At 39.0% G+C, this 21,434-nt stretch overlaps 1 protein-coding gene across 1 annotated transcript in view; it reads right to left on the bottom strand.

Moving 5' to 3' along the window:
* TSPAN13 (tetraspanin 13) overlaps positions 1 to 21,434 on the bottom strand; it is a 37,943-nt gene that overhangs the window by 7,209 nt on the left and 9,300 nt on the right. Inside the window, exons 2-5 of the mRNA XM_040260607.1 lie at positions 5,843 to 6,010; positions 4,794 to 4,874; positions 3,884 to 3,997; positions 1,042 to 1,155 (exon numbers count right to left, since the gene is read on the bottom strand). Of these exons, the coding sequence (XP_040116541.1) occupies positions 1,042 to 1,155; positions 3,884 to 3,997; positions 4,794 to 4,874; positions 5,843 to 6,010 (477 nt within the window). The remainder of the gene's footprint in view (positions 1 to 1,041; positions 1,156 to 3,883; positions 3,998 to 4,793; positions 4,875 to 5,842; positions 6,011 to 21,434) is intronic.

The raw sequence follows: 21,434 nt of genomic DNA, 5'->3' as shown, positions 1-21,434 counted from the left end.
CAAGCTTTATTAATATATATACTAGCTCCTTTAAGTATCACAACAACTCTATGAAATAGAGGCTTTCCATTATTATGCCTGTTTGTAAAGATGAAGAAATAGAAGTACAGAAAGAGAAAGTAACTTGCCCAAGGTCAAATAGCTAGTAAGCAGGATAAGTAGGTTTCTAACCACACTGTGCATTGTTTAACTATTGGCTCTTGTCTAGTAAACTCAAATTTAACCAGTTCCTTATTGGAAAACACAAACTGGCCCAGAGGTCCACTGTTACAAACAATAAACATTCTTATGTATCCATTTTACAGAGTTATAGGAACATCTCCATGAAATAAAGCACTGCAGGCAGAATTTATGAATTAAAGAAAAAATTTAATTTTAATACGTATTGACAATTTAGATGCATCAAAAATGTCCATGGTTATCAAGCATTCAACAAAGATAATGAGGAATTCTGCATTCCTCAAAAATTACCAAAATAATATGTATGTGGTTTTGCTTAGTATGTCAATATAATAATATACTAACATAATATAAATATTATATAGATAAGAAATTAATAACAGTGGTTACTTACAGATTTTAGAAGGCTAGGAACAAAGGGGAGTTAGGGATGGAGTTGTAAGGTAATTTTCCAAAGTAAACCTTTATGTAAATGTATGTGTGTATACTACACATTAACAGATATATGAAACAATGTGAAGGTGCTACCTATGCCAAAATTATATTTAAAATCATAATTTATCATACAACTCTAGAAATAGAAGAGACCCTAGAGATGACTCAGTCTAGTCTCTTCATCTGTTTATTTTGTTTTACATAATTTAATGATCAAGCATTTCCTTAAAAAGGAAGCTCTATCTTCTGATTTCAATCCAGGGGTCCTCCTATTGCAATATTAGTTCTCAATGAAAACATCCATCAATATGTTCCAAAAGTTCAGTGCCATGCTAAGGCAAAATGCCATGCCCTCATGCCCTAGAAAACAGAAATCCCTGTTTGTCCCTGTGAAAAAGGTGTGAAAATACTGTTATGTGCACATACCTCTGTAAAACTGAAGAAGAGGCCAATGCCACCGACAAATCTCAAAACCTCTCCCGCATATCTTCCTATTATTGGAGCACAGGGTGAGCACGGGTGGCTGCTTTTCACACAGCTCTGTATCAATTAAAAAAATAAAAAAGAACTTGTATTGAAAAGTACATTTATAATGAGCAAGTTTAAAAAAAAACCCACCCACATAAAAATTAGTGTCTGGAATATCATATTCAATTGGAGACCACTCTTCTTTAGCAGTGTCCAAAATGGTTTTAGAAAAGGCCGAGGAACCAGAGATCAAATTGCCAACATCTGCTGGATCATGGAAAAAGCAAGAGAGTTCCAGAAAAACATCTATTTTGGCTTCATTGACTATGCCAAAGCCTTTGACTGTGCGGATCACAATAAACTGTGGAAAATTCTGAAAGAGATGGGAATACCAGACCATCTGACCTGCCTCTTGAGAAACCTATATGCAGGTCAGGAAGCAACAGTTAGAACTGGACATGGAACAACAAACTGGTTCCAAACAGGAAAAGGAGTACGTCAATGCTGTATATTGTCACCCTGCTTATTTAACTTATATGCAGAGCACACCATGAGAAACGCTGGACCGGAAGAAGCACAAGCTGGAATCAAGACTGCCGGGAGAAATATCAATAACCTCACATATGCAGATGACACCACCCTTATGGCAGAAAGTGAAGAGGAACTAAAAAGCCTCTTGATGAAAGTGAAAGAGGAGAGTGAAAAAGTTGGCTTAAAGCTCAACATTCAGAAAACGAAGATCATGGCATCTGGTCCCATCACTTCATGGCAAATACATGGGGAAACAGTGGAAACAGTGTCAGACTTTATTTTTGGGGCTCCCAAATCACTGCAGATGGTGATTGCAGCCATGAAATTAAAAGGCATTTACTCCTTGGAAGAAAAGTTATGACCAACCTAGACAGCATATTGAAAAGCAGAGACATTACTTTGCCAACAGAGGTCCGTCTAGTCAAGGCTATGGTTTTTCCTGTGGTCATGTATTGATGTGAGAGGGTCGGTGAAGAAAGCTGAGCACTAAAGAATTGATGCTTTTGAACTGTGGTGTTGGAGAAGACTCTTGAGAGTCCCTTGGACTGCAAGCAGATCCAACCAGTCCATTCTGAAGGAGATCAGCCCTGGGTATTCTTTGGAAGGAATGATGCTAAAGCTGAAACTCCAGTACTTTGGCCACCTCATGGGAAGAGTTGACTCATTGGAAAAGACTCTGATGCTGGGAGGGACTGAGGGCAGGAGGAAAAGGGGACGACAGAGGATGAGATGGCTGGATGGCATCACCGACTCAATGGATGTGAGTTTGAGTGAACTCCGGGAGATGGTGATGGACAGGGAGGCCTGGCGTGCTGCAATTCATGAGGTCGCAAAGAGTCGGACACGAAAATCCTAAGCTGGCTCCCAAGATCCCCATCCCTGAATAATCACCCCTGGAGACTGGATAGAATTTGTGAATATGATGGGTCCTCTCTCCCATGTTTATGTGACATTACATAAGTCATTGTCTTCATAAAACGAAGCTCTGTTGTAAGATGGCTGTATAGTTAAGACCTGACCGCAGCTTCCAGGAGCTAGGAGACACCAGCAAGAAAATGGAACTTCAGTCCTACAACCACCAGAAGCTGAATTTGGCGCACGATAGCTTTGTAGGAGACCCCAAACCTCAGAGGAGACTGCAGTCCTGGCTGACACTTCATTCCAGTGAGATCCTGAGCACAGGACCCAGTCAAGCCAAGCCCAGACTCCTGACTTAGGAAAACTAAGGTAATAAATGGATGTTGTTTTAACCACTAAAATTGTGATAACGTAATACACAGCAATAGAAAACTATGAATCCCACAAAGGAGGCCTCAATGAGGGGATATCCAGCTCAGGGCTCAGCAAGGGGGTAATAGAAGTTTCCCCAAAACATAAACATATCTGACTACCAGGAGAGCCAAGCTCCAAGTCTATCCCCATAAAGGACTGGGTTGGACCTGCAAGGTCAGGAGTTAGGCATGATCAACAGAATGGCTCTAATTGGTCCATTGCTAGCTTAGCTTTCAGACAGAAAGGGCATGAAGTTGTGATGGGGAGGAAGAGAGAAAGGAAAGAGGATGGTTCCATGTGTTCTCCACCCTGGGGATGTATAGCTGGTTGACAAGCCCAAATTAATACAGACTACTCTCTTCCTCCCCCCAAATAGGCTTCCAAACGAAGATATTTACTCGCTAACCTTTCACAACTTGTTCTGGGAGGAGCTGAATGGGAAGGAATTAGAGGCAAAGAACCCAAATCATCTTTGGTGTCTGTGGGATATTCAGGACCCTCAGGAATGGATACTTGAGAACAGACAATCGATACAATAGTGTTCATAGAATGGAACACTGGTATATAAAAAAGTTTTTTTAAGTACAATTCAGCATCAGAAGTCCATGTGTTCCATGTTAACCATCATTTATCTGCATGTGCTAGTGTGAAAGTCACTCAGTCATGTCCGACTCTTTGAGACTCCATGGATAGTCTATGGAATTCTCCAGGCCATAATATTGGAGTGGGTAGCAGTTCCCTTCTCCAGGGGCTCCTCCCATCCTAGGGATCAAACCCAGGTCTCCCACATTGCAGGCAGATTCTTCACCAGCTGAGCCATCAGGGAAGCCCAAGAATATTGGAGTGGGTAGTCTATCCCTTCTCCAGGGGATCTTCCTGACCTAGGAATCGAACCGGGGTCTCCTGCATTGCAGACAGATTCTTTACCAGGTGAGGTACCAGGGAAGCCCATCTGTATGCAATATGTCTCCAAAAATATTTTATACTTTGTACTTACTGCCAGACAGGTGTCATTTGGGTTAAAACTTCGGAACCCACAGCAGTTTAAATTTCTCTGGATGTCATTCCGAGCACTTGCTGTATTGTTCCAACCAACTTCCAGGAGCTGAGCCTAGAAAAACGCATTTAACATATACATTAAAATAGGGGACATCCCTGGCAGTCCAGTGGCTAAGACTCTGTGCTTCCACTGCAAGGGGTACATGTTTAACCCCTGGTTGGGGAAGATCCCACATGCCACACAGCGTGGCCATCAATCAATAAATAAAATGTGTTACCCCTGCATAAAATGTATAAAGCTGGGGCCTACAACTCGTAATACTGTGTACCTAAAACAAATACTCTTTATAAGACTATCAAAACTTTTCAAAGGGTTATACCTCAATCTGCGACAAAAAGAAGGCACCATTTCTATCTCAAGAATAAAAATTCATGTTCACGTGCAGTTTCAAAGAAGCACTTGGTTCAAAGGCTTAGTTCCCAGAACGTAGCAAGACAAATTTTCCATTGCCCCAAAACTGAAACCCATATTCTTCAAACTAATTAATGCTTGAAAAGAATAATTGCCAGAATGAAACTGCAAACATTCTGGAGCACATGTTTCATTGCATATTGGCAGGGAAAGACTGGGGGAACATCCATTAGCAAGAGCACTTTTAGACCCTGTGAGGGCAAAATTCTACTTCAAAGACGCAAAAAGTGGCAACATCTGTTGTTGTAGGGCTCAAATCAGCCCTATGAAAGCAATCAGGCACAAGAGACTTTGGCTATATAGAGGGAAATGGCATTCTGAACAAGAAGAAATTATTTTATATTCCAATCATTCCTCCCACCTCCCTTATTCCCATACTATGTGGTATAATAAAGCAGAAAGAAAAAACAAAAAACAAAAAAAAACCTTTGCTTACCTGTTGCTCCTGGTTCAGGGCTAAACAAGCACACGATACAGAAAACTGGACAATAAATACAAGCAAGAGAATAATCATGTACTGAGAATCAAAGTTAAGTATATTTCTGGAAATATTTAGAATAACATAAAACAGAGGTACTGACAACTTCATAATGCACTAAAAGGAAGCCACCTGGAAAACAGAGCAAGGGCACTTAGAGAAACTTCAAAAAGAATACATGTAATTTTTATTTTGATAAAACACTGTAGGTATAATTACATTTAAAAAAATACTAACTACAATAATTATTTAAAGGCTTTCTGTCATAGAGAACAGACTTGTGCTACCAAGGGGAAGGGGAGTACAAAGGGATGGCTTTGGAGTTTGGGATTAGGAGATGCAAGCTGTTACATATATAAGAATGGATAAACAACAAGGTCCTACTGTATAGTACAGGGAGTTATATTCGATATCTTGTGATAAGCCATAATGGAAAAGAATGTGAAAAAAATACATATGATATGTGTATAACTGAGTCACTTTGCTGTACAGCAGAAATTAAACACATTTAAATCAACTATACTTCAATGACATTAAAAATAAATAATAGCTGATCCATTGTAATTTCATTTAGATTAAAATAAAAACTGTTACATAGAAAAAGCAGAAGTAAGTATAGATAAATGTATGCGAGCTTTCCAAATACGGAGTCTTAAAAAAATCACTGAGAAATTCTCAACCTAATATTAAAGACTTGGAAAGGACCTAGAGGCCACTGAATCAGTTAAATGTAATGGTGAATTTGCAACATACACATAGGACGATACTGAACTTGCAGAATACATTCTTCACGATGTGAAAAGAAGAGAGCATATGTAAACATACAGTAACTTAACTAAGAAATGTTCCTAATATTGGTTGAGCAAATACACATAATGCTTGCCAGAAGCTGCTGTCTGACAATTCATCTCCTGATGGTAATTTTAAGTTAGAGTTATAAAAAGAGTAATCGACAAGGTAAAAACAAACCCAATGGGGGTAAAACTCCCAGTTGTAATAAAGGATACGAAAAAAAGCAACACCTGATGGTGTTTCACAGCTCCAATCAGCCCCACTAACGCGATCAGGAACAAGAAGATGCCAACGGCGATGACCACACCGACCACACGGAGACTGGAAATCAGCCCGAAGCCGATGCCCCATGCAGCAATTCCAATCAGAAGCAGGCTAACCAACTGCAAAAATCACCACAAAGGGCAGTGAGGCGGGAGGGGAAGGGGCAGGAAAAAGGAGGAAAGTGCCAACTTATATATTAATATCAAGGACATCCTTCAAGCACCTGCTTAGTATCTTACAAATGACTGCTAACACTCGATACTAGAATACACATGAGATCTCATTATAGTGTTGCTTTAACAAATATTAATCCTCAGACATGCTTTTAAAGAACAATCATCTATATGGTGCGGAGCCTTGGAGGCCATCTGGTTTACTAAACCTAAATGATTTCTACTTAAGCTTTTGAACTAACAGCATATTTAAAACTGCTAGACACCAATATATCTCAGTCTGACACACTAGTTTCCTCATGTGGAAATCACAAATCTTTCCTTCAAAGCCCAGAACAAGTGAACTTCTCTGGGGTGTCTTCCTAAGTCCCCAACAAACCAAATTCATTTCTCAATTCTCTGAGCAATCTCTGCCCTTCAGATGTGGTTCTACTCGCTTCATCATATTAACACCGCTGATTCCAAGCTTGTCTCTCATAGGGGTCTGTGAACAACTTAGAGACCCCATCTTTTCACCTCTCTGCATTGCCCACACCTATCACAGAACTTGACCCTTGGAACAGCCAAAAATATCTTGCAGAACTGTCACTGAAATGAATTGCTTTAGATATCATTATCTTTTCCATTAGCATTCAAATATAGAGAGAAACTATTAAAACTTTTAGGACGAAAAGAGCGTTAAGAGATTTTAGCTACATTACTTAAACATGGCATTCTGAATAAGAAGAAATTATTTTACATCCCAACCACTTAATTTGTATTATAAAACAAAGTCAAGTGTAAGAGGTCAACACGTGCCTCAAGCGGTCATTACCACTCAAAGTTACAGCTACTTCTTTAAAATAACACTTAAATAGCATGTCATATTAAGATTATAATCAATTGATAGAAGACACAGCTTCAGTAGGTATGTGGGAAGGGTGGGGATGGGGGTGGAACAGGAAAGAGACAGGATCTTCAAGTCAATCAAGTGTTAACCATTTCCTGGAGCATCTTGACAGTTTTTAATACCCTGCTGGGAGAAACAGAAGTATGTGAAATAAACTTTCTAGCACCACTTTGCAGAGAAAGCAATGGCACCCCACTCCAGTACTCTTGCCTGGAAAATCCCATGGACGGAGGAGCCTGGAAGGCTGTAGTCCATGGGGTCGCTGAGGGTCGGACACAACTGAGCAACTTTACTTTCACTTTTCACTTTGATGCACTGGAGAGGGCAATGGCAACCCACTCCAGTGTTCTTGCCTGGAGAATCCCAGGGACGGGAGAGCCTGGTGGGCTGCCGTCCATGGGGTCGCACAGAGTCGGACACAACTGAAGTGACTTAGCAGCAGCAGCACCACCACTTTGAGGCCTAATAAACTTTGCCTTGAAATACAAAATAAGTCAATACTCATTCAAATGATTCTTTACTGAAACGTATAATTTTTTATACATGTAGTCATTTATCAGACACAAATTTTAAATGTCTTGGTACATAAAAATTCTTAACATGTATAGACATATGAGTAAAACGGCTAAATAACAGCAGCTGTTTGTATTTTTATCCACTTATGATAAAGCAGCAAAACTTGAGAACAAAAGCAACCATCTGTAGTACGACAGGCCCGAGTTACGGAGTTACATGGACCAGGTGGTCTCCACTGCGTACACACAGGAAGCTTTTGTTTTCAGAGGGAGGAGAAGAGGAAAAACCTCCCACAAACACTCATTTTCTCAACTGCTGCTTCTCAGCAGATCCATCTGCGTCTGACTCTCTCATCACCTCGTTCGCAGCCTTCTCAAACTTCAGACTCTCTTGGATGGACAAAAAGTCCTCGGCTCCATTACAAGTGAGCTTATTTCTGACTTTGTTGTATCCAAATATAACACATTTCCTTTCACGAGGTGTGAAAGGCAGAAGCCTGGAGGAGGTGTCAAGGAAGGAGAGAGAGCGATGCTGCTGGAGGGGCCTCACCTCCGTGAGCGGAGAGGGCGACGCTTAGCATCCTCACCGCATGGTGGATAGAAACACTGAAGATGGTCCGGATGCTGAACACATCAGACTGACCTGCTGTACGGGTCGGGGTTCTCCAGAGAAACAGAACCAAGAAGATACACATTGAGAGAGAGACAGAGGAGATTTATTACAAGGAATAGGCTTATGTAACTGTGGGGGCTAGAAAGTCCACAATGTGCAGGGCAGGGTGACAGGTTGGAAATTCTGCCAGGATTTCTATGATGCCATTTTGAGACAAAATCCCTTCTCCTTTAGGAAACCTAGTTCTTGTTCTTAATGCTTTCATATTTCATACCGTACATGAGGCCCACAATTACTGATAGTCAACTGAGTGTAAACGTTAATCACCTCTAAAAAATACCTTCAGAGCAACATCTAGACGCATGTCTGAAAAAAACACCTTGCAATCACAGCACAGCCAAGTTTTCTGTAAAATTAACCAGAACTTGCCAGCTTCAAGTCCTGGGTGTGATGCCTGTTTATTTAATTAAATTCAGGGGAAGGACATTTACTCTGTATTTCTTTGAGTTTTAGGGCCAAAAAGATAGGAATCATGAATAATATGATACATAAAATTCTTCTAATCCATAGTTTTGAAGAATCCTTTTGGGAATCATCCCAAATCCTTAATGATATTAATGAAATTCTTGCCACAAGTTAAATATTCATCAACAAATGCTTGGTGCCCACTATATACTGGAAGCCAGAGACAAGATGCTCCTATAAAAACAAAGGTTGGGGAGAAGGAAATGGCAATCCACTCCAGTACTACTGCCTGGAAAATCCCATGGACAGAGGAGCCTAGTAGGCTACAGTCCATGGGGTTGCAAAGAGTTGGACACAACTGAGCGACTTCACTTTCAAGTTTCATTTAATGAGGAAAATATAGACAATTAACATTAAAAAAAAAAAAAAAACAAAGGTTGGCAAGCTTACTCTGTAAAGAGCCAGAGAGTTGCCATCTCACTCTGTGGAACACACGGGCTCTGCCATAATTATTCAATCAAAACACAAAAGCAGCAACTGATAGATAATACATAAATCAAAGAGCAGGGTTGTGCTCCAATGACACTTCATTTACAGATACTGAAACTTAAATTCATATAATTTTCATGTGGAACAAAATATTCTTCCATTGATTTTTTTCAACCATTTAAAAATGTAAAAACTTAACTTTATTGAGGCTTTCAAGGGCTAAGTCAAAGATCTCTCTTGGTAAATGTCACATAGCACTTGAAAATATGTGGGCTATTTTCAAACATCTTTTGATATTGATTTCTAACATAATATCACAGTGATAAAAGAACAGACTCTGTATGAGTTCAAAACCTTTAGGCCATGAAGTCTTTGCACCTTGTTTTATGTCCCTGGATATGTTCCAGTGTCTCCTGGCTTATAGGCTATGGGAACTTAAAATAGAATCTATATCCTGCTATTGTGTGAAAAATCTTAATTATGTTGAATTGGGTCATAGAGGTTTTCAAGTCTACTATATCCTTCTATGTTTCTGTCTATTCATGCTATTAGGTTTTGAGAGTTTGATATTGAAACTCCAACTAAAACAATCTTAATTTATCTACTTAAACTGTAATACATAATGGAACTATATGTAACATTGTTCTGTATTTTCCAAGTCTCCTGTAAATGTGTTACCATACTTTCATAATAATTTAAAAAATAAAAAGAAAGAAGAGAAAAAATTTTAATAAAATAAAAATGTACAATCATTCTTCTTTGGCAGGTTGTGCAATAACAAGCAATGGAATGGATGTGACTCACGGGCTGCAGCTTGCTGACTTTCATTCTAGAATTCAACATAGGAGAGAATGAAAAAAATCACAATGGTACAGACCATTGCTATGTCAGAGATATTTTACAAGGTGGATAGAATAATCAACAAACAACAAAAAAATCCAGATAGATAGAATAAGCCAAAGATTGCAAAGAAACAGTAAGGCAGCAGATAGTAGGCCAAAAAAAATGACCCCAACTGAATACTACCATATGAAGCAAAAGGAGGAATATTATATCGTATGGCAAAAGATGTCACTAAGTTAAGGGTCTAAAAAGGAGAAACTTATCTTGGATTATCAGGTGGTGTCTAAACGTCATAACAAGTGTCTTTGTAAGAGAGAGGCATATATGTATAATTATGGCTGATTCACACTGTTGTATGGCAGAAACCAGCACAGCATTGCAAAGCAATATTCCTCCTATTAAAAAATAACCCCCCCCCAAAAAAAAAAACCAATAAGAGAGTGGCAGAAGGAGATTAGAGACACACAGAAAGAAGACAGCAATACAAAGACAGAGGCAAAGGGTAATGAGCCCACAAGCCAAGGAATGCTGGCCACCACCAGAAAACAGAAGAGGCAAGAAGGCAAGTAACAGATTCTCCCCTGGGGCTTCAGAGGGAGTGCAATCCTGTTGACTTTAAATATCTGGCCTCTCGAACTGTTAGAATAAATCTTTTGTTTTTAAGCCACCATGTTTGTCGTCACTTGTCACAGCAGGCCACGCAGCACACACAAAACAATTCACACATTTGGAAACAAGCAAGTCAGGAACATCTGTTCAAGAAATCTGCCTGATATTTTATCACTAACAATCCCCACCCACCAGTAGTGCTGAAGTATTTAGCCATCCCTGTCAGGACCCTCCCAACAAACCAAATCCTTTATTTAAAACAGCAGCATTTTAGCAATAGGAGAAAACTGTTCTCTGCTCTCTCAGCTATCCAACTTACAAGCTCATTAACAATGAGAATCTTTTGGCCTTTGAAAAATAAAATCTACAACTAAAAGGGAGTGGGAATGGGGTGGGTAGAGGACTTTAGCACTTCCATAAGAAGTTCTAACTCCCAGACTAGGCATTACGTGGTTACTGAATATATCATCTAGAACACTCACAAGCGTCTCTGCTCTGGTTTTTTTCCTCTAGATGTGTGCTCAGTCATGTCGGACTCTTTGCAACCCCATGGACTGTAGCCTGTCAAGCTCCTCTGTCTATGGGATTCTCTAGGCAAGAATACTGGAGCGGGCAGCCATCCCCTTCTCCAGGGTATCTTCCCAACCCAGGGATCGAACCTGTGTCTCCCACGTCTCCTGCACTGGCGGCTGGCTTCTTTACCACTGCACCACCTCAGCAGCCTTCTGTGGACCTCTCTGCAAAGAATATTCCTCACCAAGTTCGCTCTGCTGTATCTTTAATATAGTTTTAGTCTATCTTCATCAATGATACTAGGCACCTCTCCTTCAAAAATATTTGAGAGGGTATATCAGTTTCCTATTATTGCTTGAACAAATTAGCACAAGCTTAGTGGCTTAAAACACCACAAAAGCACACTCTTATAATTCTAGAGGTCAGAAGTCCAACATGGGTCTTACTAAGCTATCATACTGGTGTCAGTAACACTTCATTCCTTCTGCAATCTCTAGGGAAGAATCCATTTCTTCGTCTTTTTCAGATTTTTTTTTTTAGTGACATCTTTTATTTCACTTTTGCTTCAAAGTTGTCTTTAAAACTAAGCACACAGAGAAACAAAGCCTAGAAATGAACGAGCTGTGTGTTCACAGAAATAAAAACACCACATGGTATGTGCTAGTAGGTTTGCTCTGAAGACAAAGAATGGAAATCACAAGATCAAGTAGCTATCTTATGAAATTCGAAGAAAAAAAGATTATTCTATATTCAAATGCAAGTTTAAATATTTCCTCTTTGGCCGTCATTCTAGCAAAACCAATGTGGCAGCACAAAGAAGAAAAAGAAAGAAAAAGAAAAAAAAAAAAAACACATTAGCATCAAAGGTCAACACAAGGTCAAAGGTGAGAGTTCAAGCATCAGAGAAGCTGAAGAGAAAGGGATTCTAGAAGCCAGGGATTCTAGAAGTTCAGACAGGGATTCTGAACTTCCTGGCCTGTATATTCTCTTCCTCCATCTTCAAAGCCAGCTGTGCTGTATCTTCAAATTTCTCAGACTGCAACTTGCTTCTCTAAGTATATCACATTCTTTGAGTATAAGCCACCTACAACCCTCTTATACAGACCTTTGTGATTACATAGGGCTCTCCCAGGTAATCTAGAATAGTCACTCCATCTCAATATGCTGAATTTAATCACATCTTCAAATTCTCTTTTGTTATATAAGGTCACATAGTCCCAGGTTCTAAGGATGAGGATGTGTACCTTGAGGGGAGAGGAGTATCAGCCTACCACAGAGGGTTCTGGGAACAGGGGCAACTGAGTTACCCACATAACTGAATCCTTCCTGCTACACATGATTTAAAATATCAAAAAGAGCCTTCACATTTTATTTAAATATTCAGCTGACTGCTGAGAAATTATGGGAAATTCCCACAGGCCAGAAAGGAAAGGAGAACTGAAAAGCAGAATAGCAAGCATACAACTAGCGCAATGGGGCCATGAGAAAGTGGACAGGAAGGCCCAGATCAGAACATCACTAAAGGGAAGGACTTGGGCTTTAAACCAGGCAGACATGAGAAGTGGAACTAAGACCCAGGTTTGTCCAGACCTCCAGAGCACTGTATTTTCAGTATAAAAGGTCACAGAAAAATTACACCACCACCCTGAGGAAGACAGTAAAAATTTCTGAACCTCTTCAAAATCTGCAAGAAAGAGAAACTCCAAGCCTACCATGCCTACGTTTGAAGGCTAAATGTACATCATCCAGGAATGCAGGAATCTTCAAGCCCAGCCATTCACATGAAAGCAGATGACAGGCAGTGATGGCATTTAGAGGAGGAAAGTCAAGAAAGCAAATACAAAATGACTCAGGAGGGACACTTTTGAATCTCAGCCCTTACACCATTCCCCCAAAAAATAAATAAATAAAAACTTTGTTGTCAATCAAAACTCACAAAACATGTAAGCAAAAAAAAAAAAAATCTATCACGAGAGATGCAACAGATACAGCAAAAGGCAAAGAATTAGAGCTCCAAAGAACTTGGGGTAATAGGACCAACCGAATGAGATTAAAAGTCATATGTTTAAACTACCTAAATAAATAAAAGAAGGAATAAAAACAATATGGGAAAAACAAAGCTCTATTTAAAAATGCAGACTTAAAAAAGAGCCAGACAGAGCAAATCTAAAGAAAGCAGAAAGAAGTGAAACATACCATAGGAAGGATAAGTAAAGCTTCATTAAAAAAGAAAAAACTGATGTGTCTTCAACAAATTGTTTTTTAAGAAAAAGAGCAAGAGTAAATTCCTCCAAATTTCCTTAACTGAAAAGAACAGATATCAAAAAACCAAAGTAAAAATCATACTCAATGGAAAAACTTTAGAAACATTTCTTTCAAAACTCAGGAGTAAGACAAGGGTGCCAGCCATTGCCACTTCTACTGAGCACTGGGGTAGAGGTCTTAGATAACTACGTTTAAGAGTGAACATGGCACAAAGATGGAGGATAAACACAGCTGTGGTTATTCAAATTAATGAGAATATCTACACAGGAAATCCAAAAGACTGTAAATGCTATTAAAATTAGTGAGAACCAGAAAAGCTGCTAGAAATAGGATCACCAGCACAAAAATCAACAGCGTGCTGATGCACCTCCAAATCTTTTAATGTATTTCTTTGAATGCAATTTCTAATAGGTTCCCAAAATATAAGGTACATACAAACAGGGAAACCTAGGGTGCTGCAATTCATGGGGTCGCGAAGAGTCAGACGTGATTTGGTGACTAAAGAACAATAACAACAACATAAACAAATCTAACAGAAGTATTAAAAGATGTCCATGGAGAAAACTGTGAAATGAATTGAAGAACATGAAAAAGACCTAAATTAAATGAAGAGATGTATGTTCATGGTTGGGAACACTCATTATAATAAAGCATCAATTCACCTCCTATTTAGCCTACAAATTTAATGTATTTCTAGTCAAAGTCTCACTAGGTTTTAGATCATTTATACCATCATCCATCAAGTTACATGGAAGAATAAATGTCATCAAAGAGCTAGGAACATTTTTAAGATTAAGGACCAAGCCTGTGGCTGCTGCATTTTTTCTCAGCCCAGCTATAGTATCACTAGCACAGTGCATAAGAAATGCTTCTAGTGGCAAACCAACCTTTTTCAATGGCTACATTTAACTGTCCCAAATTTTACCCTTGTTATTGCTTTTACCATGCTCTGCAAAACCTGAGCCTGACTCTACAGTTTTTGGATCTATTTTAATTAGTAAATTTAAATATATAAACAAAACTAAAAAGACTAAAGAAGTTAAAAATAATCCAAACAAATATCAAAATTTATTATAACAGTTTGGTAATTAAAATCAACTAGCTAAACAACAACAATGCAGACCTGAAGAGATATGGAATTCTAAATCAAGATGGAAATAGTAGTCATTAACTAACAGCTTTTTCACAATTACTTTCCCATTTTGAAAAATAATAGTAGGAATCCCTACCTCACACCATAGCTTTAAAGCCTAAATCTAAAAAGCAAAACTTAAACTTTGTGGGGGAAAGTACAGAATAATGTTTTGCCTTTGCGGTTCAAGACAAATTCTTAAACAAGACTACCCAAAAGCACATATAATACAAATGTGGCATTTACTATATACAAGAAGTATTCAAAATGTTTTACATTTACTAACTAATGGGCTTCCCTGGTGGCTCAGATAGTAAAGAATCTGCCTGGAATGCAGGAGACCTGATTTCAATCCCTGGGTTGGAAAGATCTGGAGAAGGGAATGGCAACCCACTCCAGTATTCTTGCCTGGAGAATCCCATGGACAGAGGAGCCTGATGGGCTACAGTCCCTGGTGTTGCCAGGGGTCAGACATGAGTGAGTGACTAACACACACATATACAATCTTCACAACAACCCTAAGAGGTATGTGATACTACTGCCTCCCTTTTCCAGGTGGGGAAAGTTGTGCACAGAGATGTTAAGAAAGTAGCCCAAGGTCACACAGCAAGGAAGACACGGAACTGGGATATGAATCCTTGTTCTCACCTACCAAACTAGAAATCACATTAAAATTGTAATTTCTATATGATAAAAAAACACCAGACAAATGTAGGATATGCCTAGGACTAAAGGATATTTCCAGCACACACATATATATTAAAGAACACCTACAAATCAATTAAAAAAAAAACACACACACACATTGAAAAGTGGTCAAAGATAATAAGAGGCAGTTCACTGAAGAATGCAGAAGGCCAATCAACAAATGAAAGATGTTAAATCTCATTATATATCAGGAAAACTAAAATTAGAACAATGAGGTACTCACTAGTGAACTTCATAGCAGATCTCACAGTCACTAGGTTGGCAAAAATTAAGCCTGATGACACCACAGTGCAGAGACCCTAGAACTTCAAGTGGAAGTGTAAATTATTCTAGTCACTTTACAGAACAACTTTGTGGTACCTAAAAAGGTTACCCATATGTGTCTCTTACTAAACTAGCAATTCTGCTTTTAGGCTAATATCCAAGAAATATGCCCCTGTCCCCAGCCAGACATATATGTATCAGGATTTTGCTGCAGCCTTGTTTGAAATAGTAAAAAAATTAAAACAACCTCAAACACCATAACTAGGGAATTCACAAACTCTGGTGTGATCACATAGTAGAATACAAGTGTTAATCTATTTCTAGTAAATCTAAAAATTCCAAACATAAAAATGAAACAAATTGCATAAATATAGATAAAACAGACCATTTACAAAAATTTTTAAACACAAAAACAACACTATATAGTCTTTGTGGTTGATTAACAGATCAAATGGTCATACAGTTATATAAAATGCGTAGAAATGACAGATGTAGAACACTATATAGTCTTTGTGGTTGATTAACAGATCAAATGGTCATACAGTTATATAAACATGCGTAGAAATGACAGATGTAGAACACTATATAGTCTTTGTGGTTGATTAACAGATCAAATGGTCATACAGTTATATAAACATGCGTAGAAATGACAGATGTAGATTTTAGGGTAGTAAGTACTTTTGGTGAGGGCTGGGAAAGGGAATGGAGAGTGGGCCTTTAACTGTACTATAGCTTTTAGCCTCTTACAAAGAGAGAGGGAATTCCTTGGTGGTCCAGTGGTTAAGACTTCATTTTCCAATGCAGCAAGTACAGGTTTGATCCTTGGTAGTCAGGGAGCTCAGTTCGCACATGCCTCGTAGCCAAAAACCCAAAACATAAAGTGAAAGCAATATTGTCACAGATTGAAAGAAGACTTTAAAAAGGAGAGAGAGAGCAAAATACTAACTTTGTAAAATCAGTCTGTTGGGCTCAGGAGAGTATACCACATTATTTTCTGTGCATATGAAACATTTCCTAATTAAAAGTAGCTTGAAGATGTAACAGCCCCTTTCTTATTGGAACACTAAAACTAAATTCTTCTGCTTTACTTTCTTCTGTTAAGTTGGTCCAATTTGCCTCATCCAGCCTTCATTCCCACTGTTCCCCAAACACAACTACTTATATCAAGATAGTCTCATTTGTCTCTAATATTTCACATCAAATCCCATCTGTGCATCTCCAGGTACTGTCCACAGCCTCCCCTACAATGTGCTGCCATTTAGGAAAAAGGAAGCCTTGCAAGTGAAGGTGGTACAGAAGTGAAGGCAGCAGGCAGCCCTCTGTTGAATCTTTACTTGTCTATCACACTTGGGTAGATGTACATGTGAAGCCTGATATCACCTATCATTTCCCTTAGGTACCCATATCCTAAACGCACATGCACACACACACACAAATATACACTCTCATTTGTAACACGGAAGAGCACTTAGATTTAACTATCCAACCTAAAACAAGTCTGACATTTACTACTACAAAGGTAAAACTGTCCAAATATAAACTTATTTAAGTGATACAATTTTCTGATAAATCCCCAAATATGTTTTTTAATTAAAAAATTGAGAACAACATAAATGTTTTCTTGTGTGTGCAACTGCAATTTCCAATACATTACAGCAAAAATCCCTCAAGTCCTCATAATTAACCGTTTGAATTAGAAATAACATCTAAAAGTTATGATATGCTTCTAATTAGATTTGATTATCAGTGTGTCTCTAACTTTCACTAAGAAGGAGCCTTTTAAAGATAATAAAGAAGTAATTTATTTCTGAGGAGTAGTAATTGCATGTTATGGTTGGTTTGTAATTTTGAAGAGAATGGGATTATGTAAAAGTCTACCAAATGAGTGATATAAAAATTATTGATTCCATAAAACTACTTCTAAGTGTATAATTAAAAAGCCTACTTGTCACTACAACCTGGTGGACAAAGGAATTGCAAGAATTTTTTGTTTAAAAATAACAACAGTTTCCTTATGAGATCAATTGTAATAGAAAGTAAATTTAGACCTATGACAAATAGTTTCCTTCCTTTGGGAGACAGAAGGCTGATAAAAACAAATTACGGATCTGTTAACCTGTTGATAGTGATTTTTTTTATGAGCAGGAAGCGTCAACCTTTCCTGTTTTCTCTTTAAAACAAAGAAAAGTGAATACACAAGGAGAGCTTTTAAGAGAGTACAAAAGCTACAGTGAAAGGCCACACCAAGGCAAGATTATAAAAGTGTCTAAAACTGGCATTGCTTTCTGAAGCAAATGCTTAAAAAAGGAGGTCGTGGCAAAAGTTCTAGCGCACACATGGACAGATTTTGATGAAGGAGGGTGTCAGTGGAGCCAAGTCATGTGGCCGGTGACCTTCCCAAGTCTGTTCATTTTACAGGTGGATAATCCAAGTAGCAAAATGACAGGCTCGGTAACAGAGGCAGAACTGGGGCAAACTTCCTGTTTGGTGCATTTTTTTTATCCCGGTAGGACTGTATCATAGTGCCTACCGGACATAGTGCCTATGTCATAGGTCATCATAGCAACACAGGTCATTTTTAACACTGAGATATAACGGCAAAGACAATATTATAATGCATAAGAAATTGTAGGTCTTGCTTCACAGCCAGATCGATATGGGTTTGATTAGCATGTCCTTAACTTACTCCCTAGCAGACCTGGTTGCACAGTTATAATCCAATAGTAAGGTCCTCACTTATACAGCTTTGCTATTAATTAACTACCAAATCCCGGCTTACTAATTTTGTGCTTATTTTTCTTTTACCCAACCTGGAGAATTTGTCACATATGCTGACATTCATATACAAGTTCACAGTGCATTCATTGCCTGGAGTAGGGGAGCAAAAAATTCTACCCAGGATAAAGAGTCCTTATCTCCGAGATCATTCTAGCAAATAAAATTGCTTAAAACTAATAGACATGCATTTATGCACTTTTTTGGATTGATAACATACAATGCCACTCCAGTAGAAATGTCATGCATAATGTTCTTTATAATCTAGTGTAAGTAGGTGTTGAGGCATTAAACCACTGAAACTGAAACTGTTGGTCGCTCAGCTGCGTCCGACTCCTTACAATACCATGGACCGTGGCCCACTAGGCTCCTCTGTCCATGGGATTCTCCAGACAAGAACACTGGAGTGGGTTGCCATTTCCTTCTAGAGTAAGCCTTTCAAATGATGAAGTTGCTAGAACATTCTAGAATTAAGAAGATTCAGGCAAATTCCTGCTCAGAGGACAAAGGATCTCTGTAGGGGACATATGGGGTTTTTACAACCAGCACATATATTTCTTATAAAACTCAATCCTGGTGTCTCACTGGCCCTCTCCAGCCAATGCTAGTAGCAGTCATGGTTACTCATCCTCCTGCTCACAGTAGTTGGTCCATGGATTGGGCCCATAAACCAACATGGTTAACTAGTATGTCCCATATGATAATACAGGGATATTGAAAGAGCAAAATAAGGACAATTAAAATTGATTCTGCCAATGGCTTGTCTTATACACGGAAAGTTCTGGCCTCAAAAAGAACCTATGCAGAGGCAAGCTGGACTGAGAAGTGGACAGAAGGAGCAAGAGTTCTGACCTTTTTTAAGCCCCTTGATCCAGCCATACTTGATGATATAATTGCTGAATCTTCCAATTATATCCTTTTAGGAGTTTGTGCTATCTTGCAAACACATTAAGTTCATTTATAACTTATAGAGAATTCAACCTAATACAAGCTTCATCTTGCAAATGTTTATCATAACTTTTTAATACTTGCAAACTTGCAGTGACTGTCTACCTTCCCTACTGTGATCACCTTCCCAACCTAAACTAACTCTAAATCCTTCACTTTGTCAATGGGCTTTAAAAAAAATATGAGTACTCCCTTTAAGCCTAAAGACCTCTCTGAAACTGGTTCCTTTTGGGACCAAACAAAAAGGGAATCAGAGAAATGAGCCAGAGAATTGTCCTAGGCCATCATCCTCCTGCTCACACCCTTCCCAGGCCTGAACTCCAGCCTCAACTTTACTGCTGAGCAGGTCAGTGGTTGCCTGTAAATTGGGACCAAAGGTTATGTGACAGAAAAGAGGGATTATAAAGGAGGATAAGGAAATCTGGGGGGCTATGTGCAAAGTTTTGAATATGATGAAGGGTTGACAGGTCACGTGTGTCACAACTTTATCTCTTTTCTACTTTAAATACATGCAGCTTATTGTATTCCATTAATACCTCAATAGAACTGTTCTCTCTCACACACACACAGTTTTATAAGGAAAAGCATTTTACAGCATCATCCTTTTTCCAGCATGGAACAAAACCTTATACCGAAAGTTGCAAATGTAATTGGGTGACAAGGAAGAAACTCACACACCAAGGATGGTAGGGCAGGATGAGAGAGGAAGACTGGGACGTTGGTAACATGCTTACAATGTACACTGGTTCCAGACTACCTCCTTCTAGACATCTTGCTACATGAAGACAATAAAGCTTAATTATTATATGAAGCAGAGCATCTGGGTTTCTGTTAGCTGCCTCTGGACTCTACTCCTAATATGGTGGTCTTCAAAGCCAATAAGGTCAGGTCATTCCCATGCTAACTATTTTTTGTTTCCAAATCCCAGGCTAACTGGGGGCTTCCTCAGGGGCTCAAAGATAGAGAATCTGCCTGCAATGCAGGAGACACAGGAGTTGAAGGTTCAATTCCTGGGCTGAGAAGAACCGCTGGAGTCAGGCATGGCAACCCACTCCAGTATTCTTGCCTGGAGAATCCCGTGGACAGAGAAGCCTGGCGGGCTACAGTCCATGGGGTCACAAAGAGTCAGATACAACTGAAGCAACTAAGCACACACACCCAGACTAACAAATACAAGGGTGTGAATGGTCTGGATGTCTAGAGGTAATTCATTAGCCACTTCTCCCCACGTCCAGCCATACTTTGCATTCTTCTAATGAGTCCTCTCCACTTTGAGTGCCATACAGGCAGAGCACCCGGTACCCTGATACTCCTAGCACCTGGCTAAGCACCTGGTACAGAAGAGGTACTCAAAATATCCTGCTGTCCTAAAAGAGCTCATGATCTCGCTTATTATGCATGAGAGATGCTCATTGCCAAATCTAATCAACAGTTGGGAGGAAGAAATCCAGCTTAATGATCTTCCAGATTATTCTATCTCTATACAATCTATAAAAGAGCTTCATTCTTTCATCAAATATCCACCACATTGTAGAAACAGGAGAGTCCGGAATCATTTCTAGACCCCCTACATTTTTTTGAGCATCCAAATTCTATCAGGGTAAGTGAATTGCTCTGAGGATGAAAGAGGAATGTAGGACCTTTGAAAAAACTGGATGCAACTCTGTAGTTAAATTATTCAAAAATGTTCTGTCAGCACTAGAGCAAGAGAGAGGTCGTGATGATATTGGAGGGTAAGAAACTTAAAGTGGTAATAAGATTTAAAGGGACTATACCACGAAAATGCAATGTGGCATCCACAGATACATAAAAACTAAGGCCCCAGAACCCTCCCTCTCCATGCTCCAACAGTCAGAATGAGGAATTACACTTGATGCTGAACTCTCCCTCTGAACTTCTGCCTAATGTGGACAACTGAAGAATAATTTTGTGATGACTGAGCATGTATTTCTCTGATGCCAAACATCTGGACACAGATTTGAAGATTCTATTAAAAGTCTGCGTACTGCAAAATGCTTAGCTAAATGTTAAGTATTTTGCAATATCCAGACACTTAGTGCTGAAGCCAAGACCTCAATTCTTCATTTCATTTTCATTCCTTAAATGACACAACGAAGGCTGACGTGTCTTTTGTCACGTTTTTCTTCTCTATGTTCTCCTTGGTGCCAAGCACACTGCTTTATACTTACAGGGCACAAAACGGATAGCATATATGTTATTTGCTGGGGAGAAATTATATAAAGAGATTCAAAAGTAAGGGATCCTGACTTGCCATCTTCCAAGGATAACTCATTTAAAGTAGCTCTCACAGCCACCAACAAAGTTTCCACCACAACGTACAT

Source organism: Oryx dammah, unplaced genomic scaffold (genome assembly GCF_014754425.2).
Source record: "Oryx dammah isolate SB20612 unplaced genomic scaffold, SCBI_Odam_1.1 HiC_scaffold_18, whole genome shotgun sequence".
NCBI classification, from domain to species: domain Eukaryota; kingdom Metazoa; phylum Chordata; class Mammalia; order Artiodactyla; family Bovidae; genus Oryx; species Oryx dammah.
Note: the sequence above shows the minus strand (reverse complement) of the source record. Positions and strands in the feature narration are given on the sequence as shown.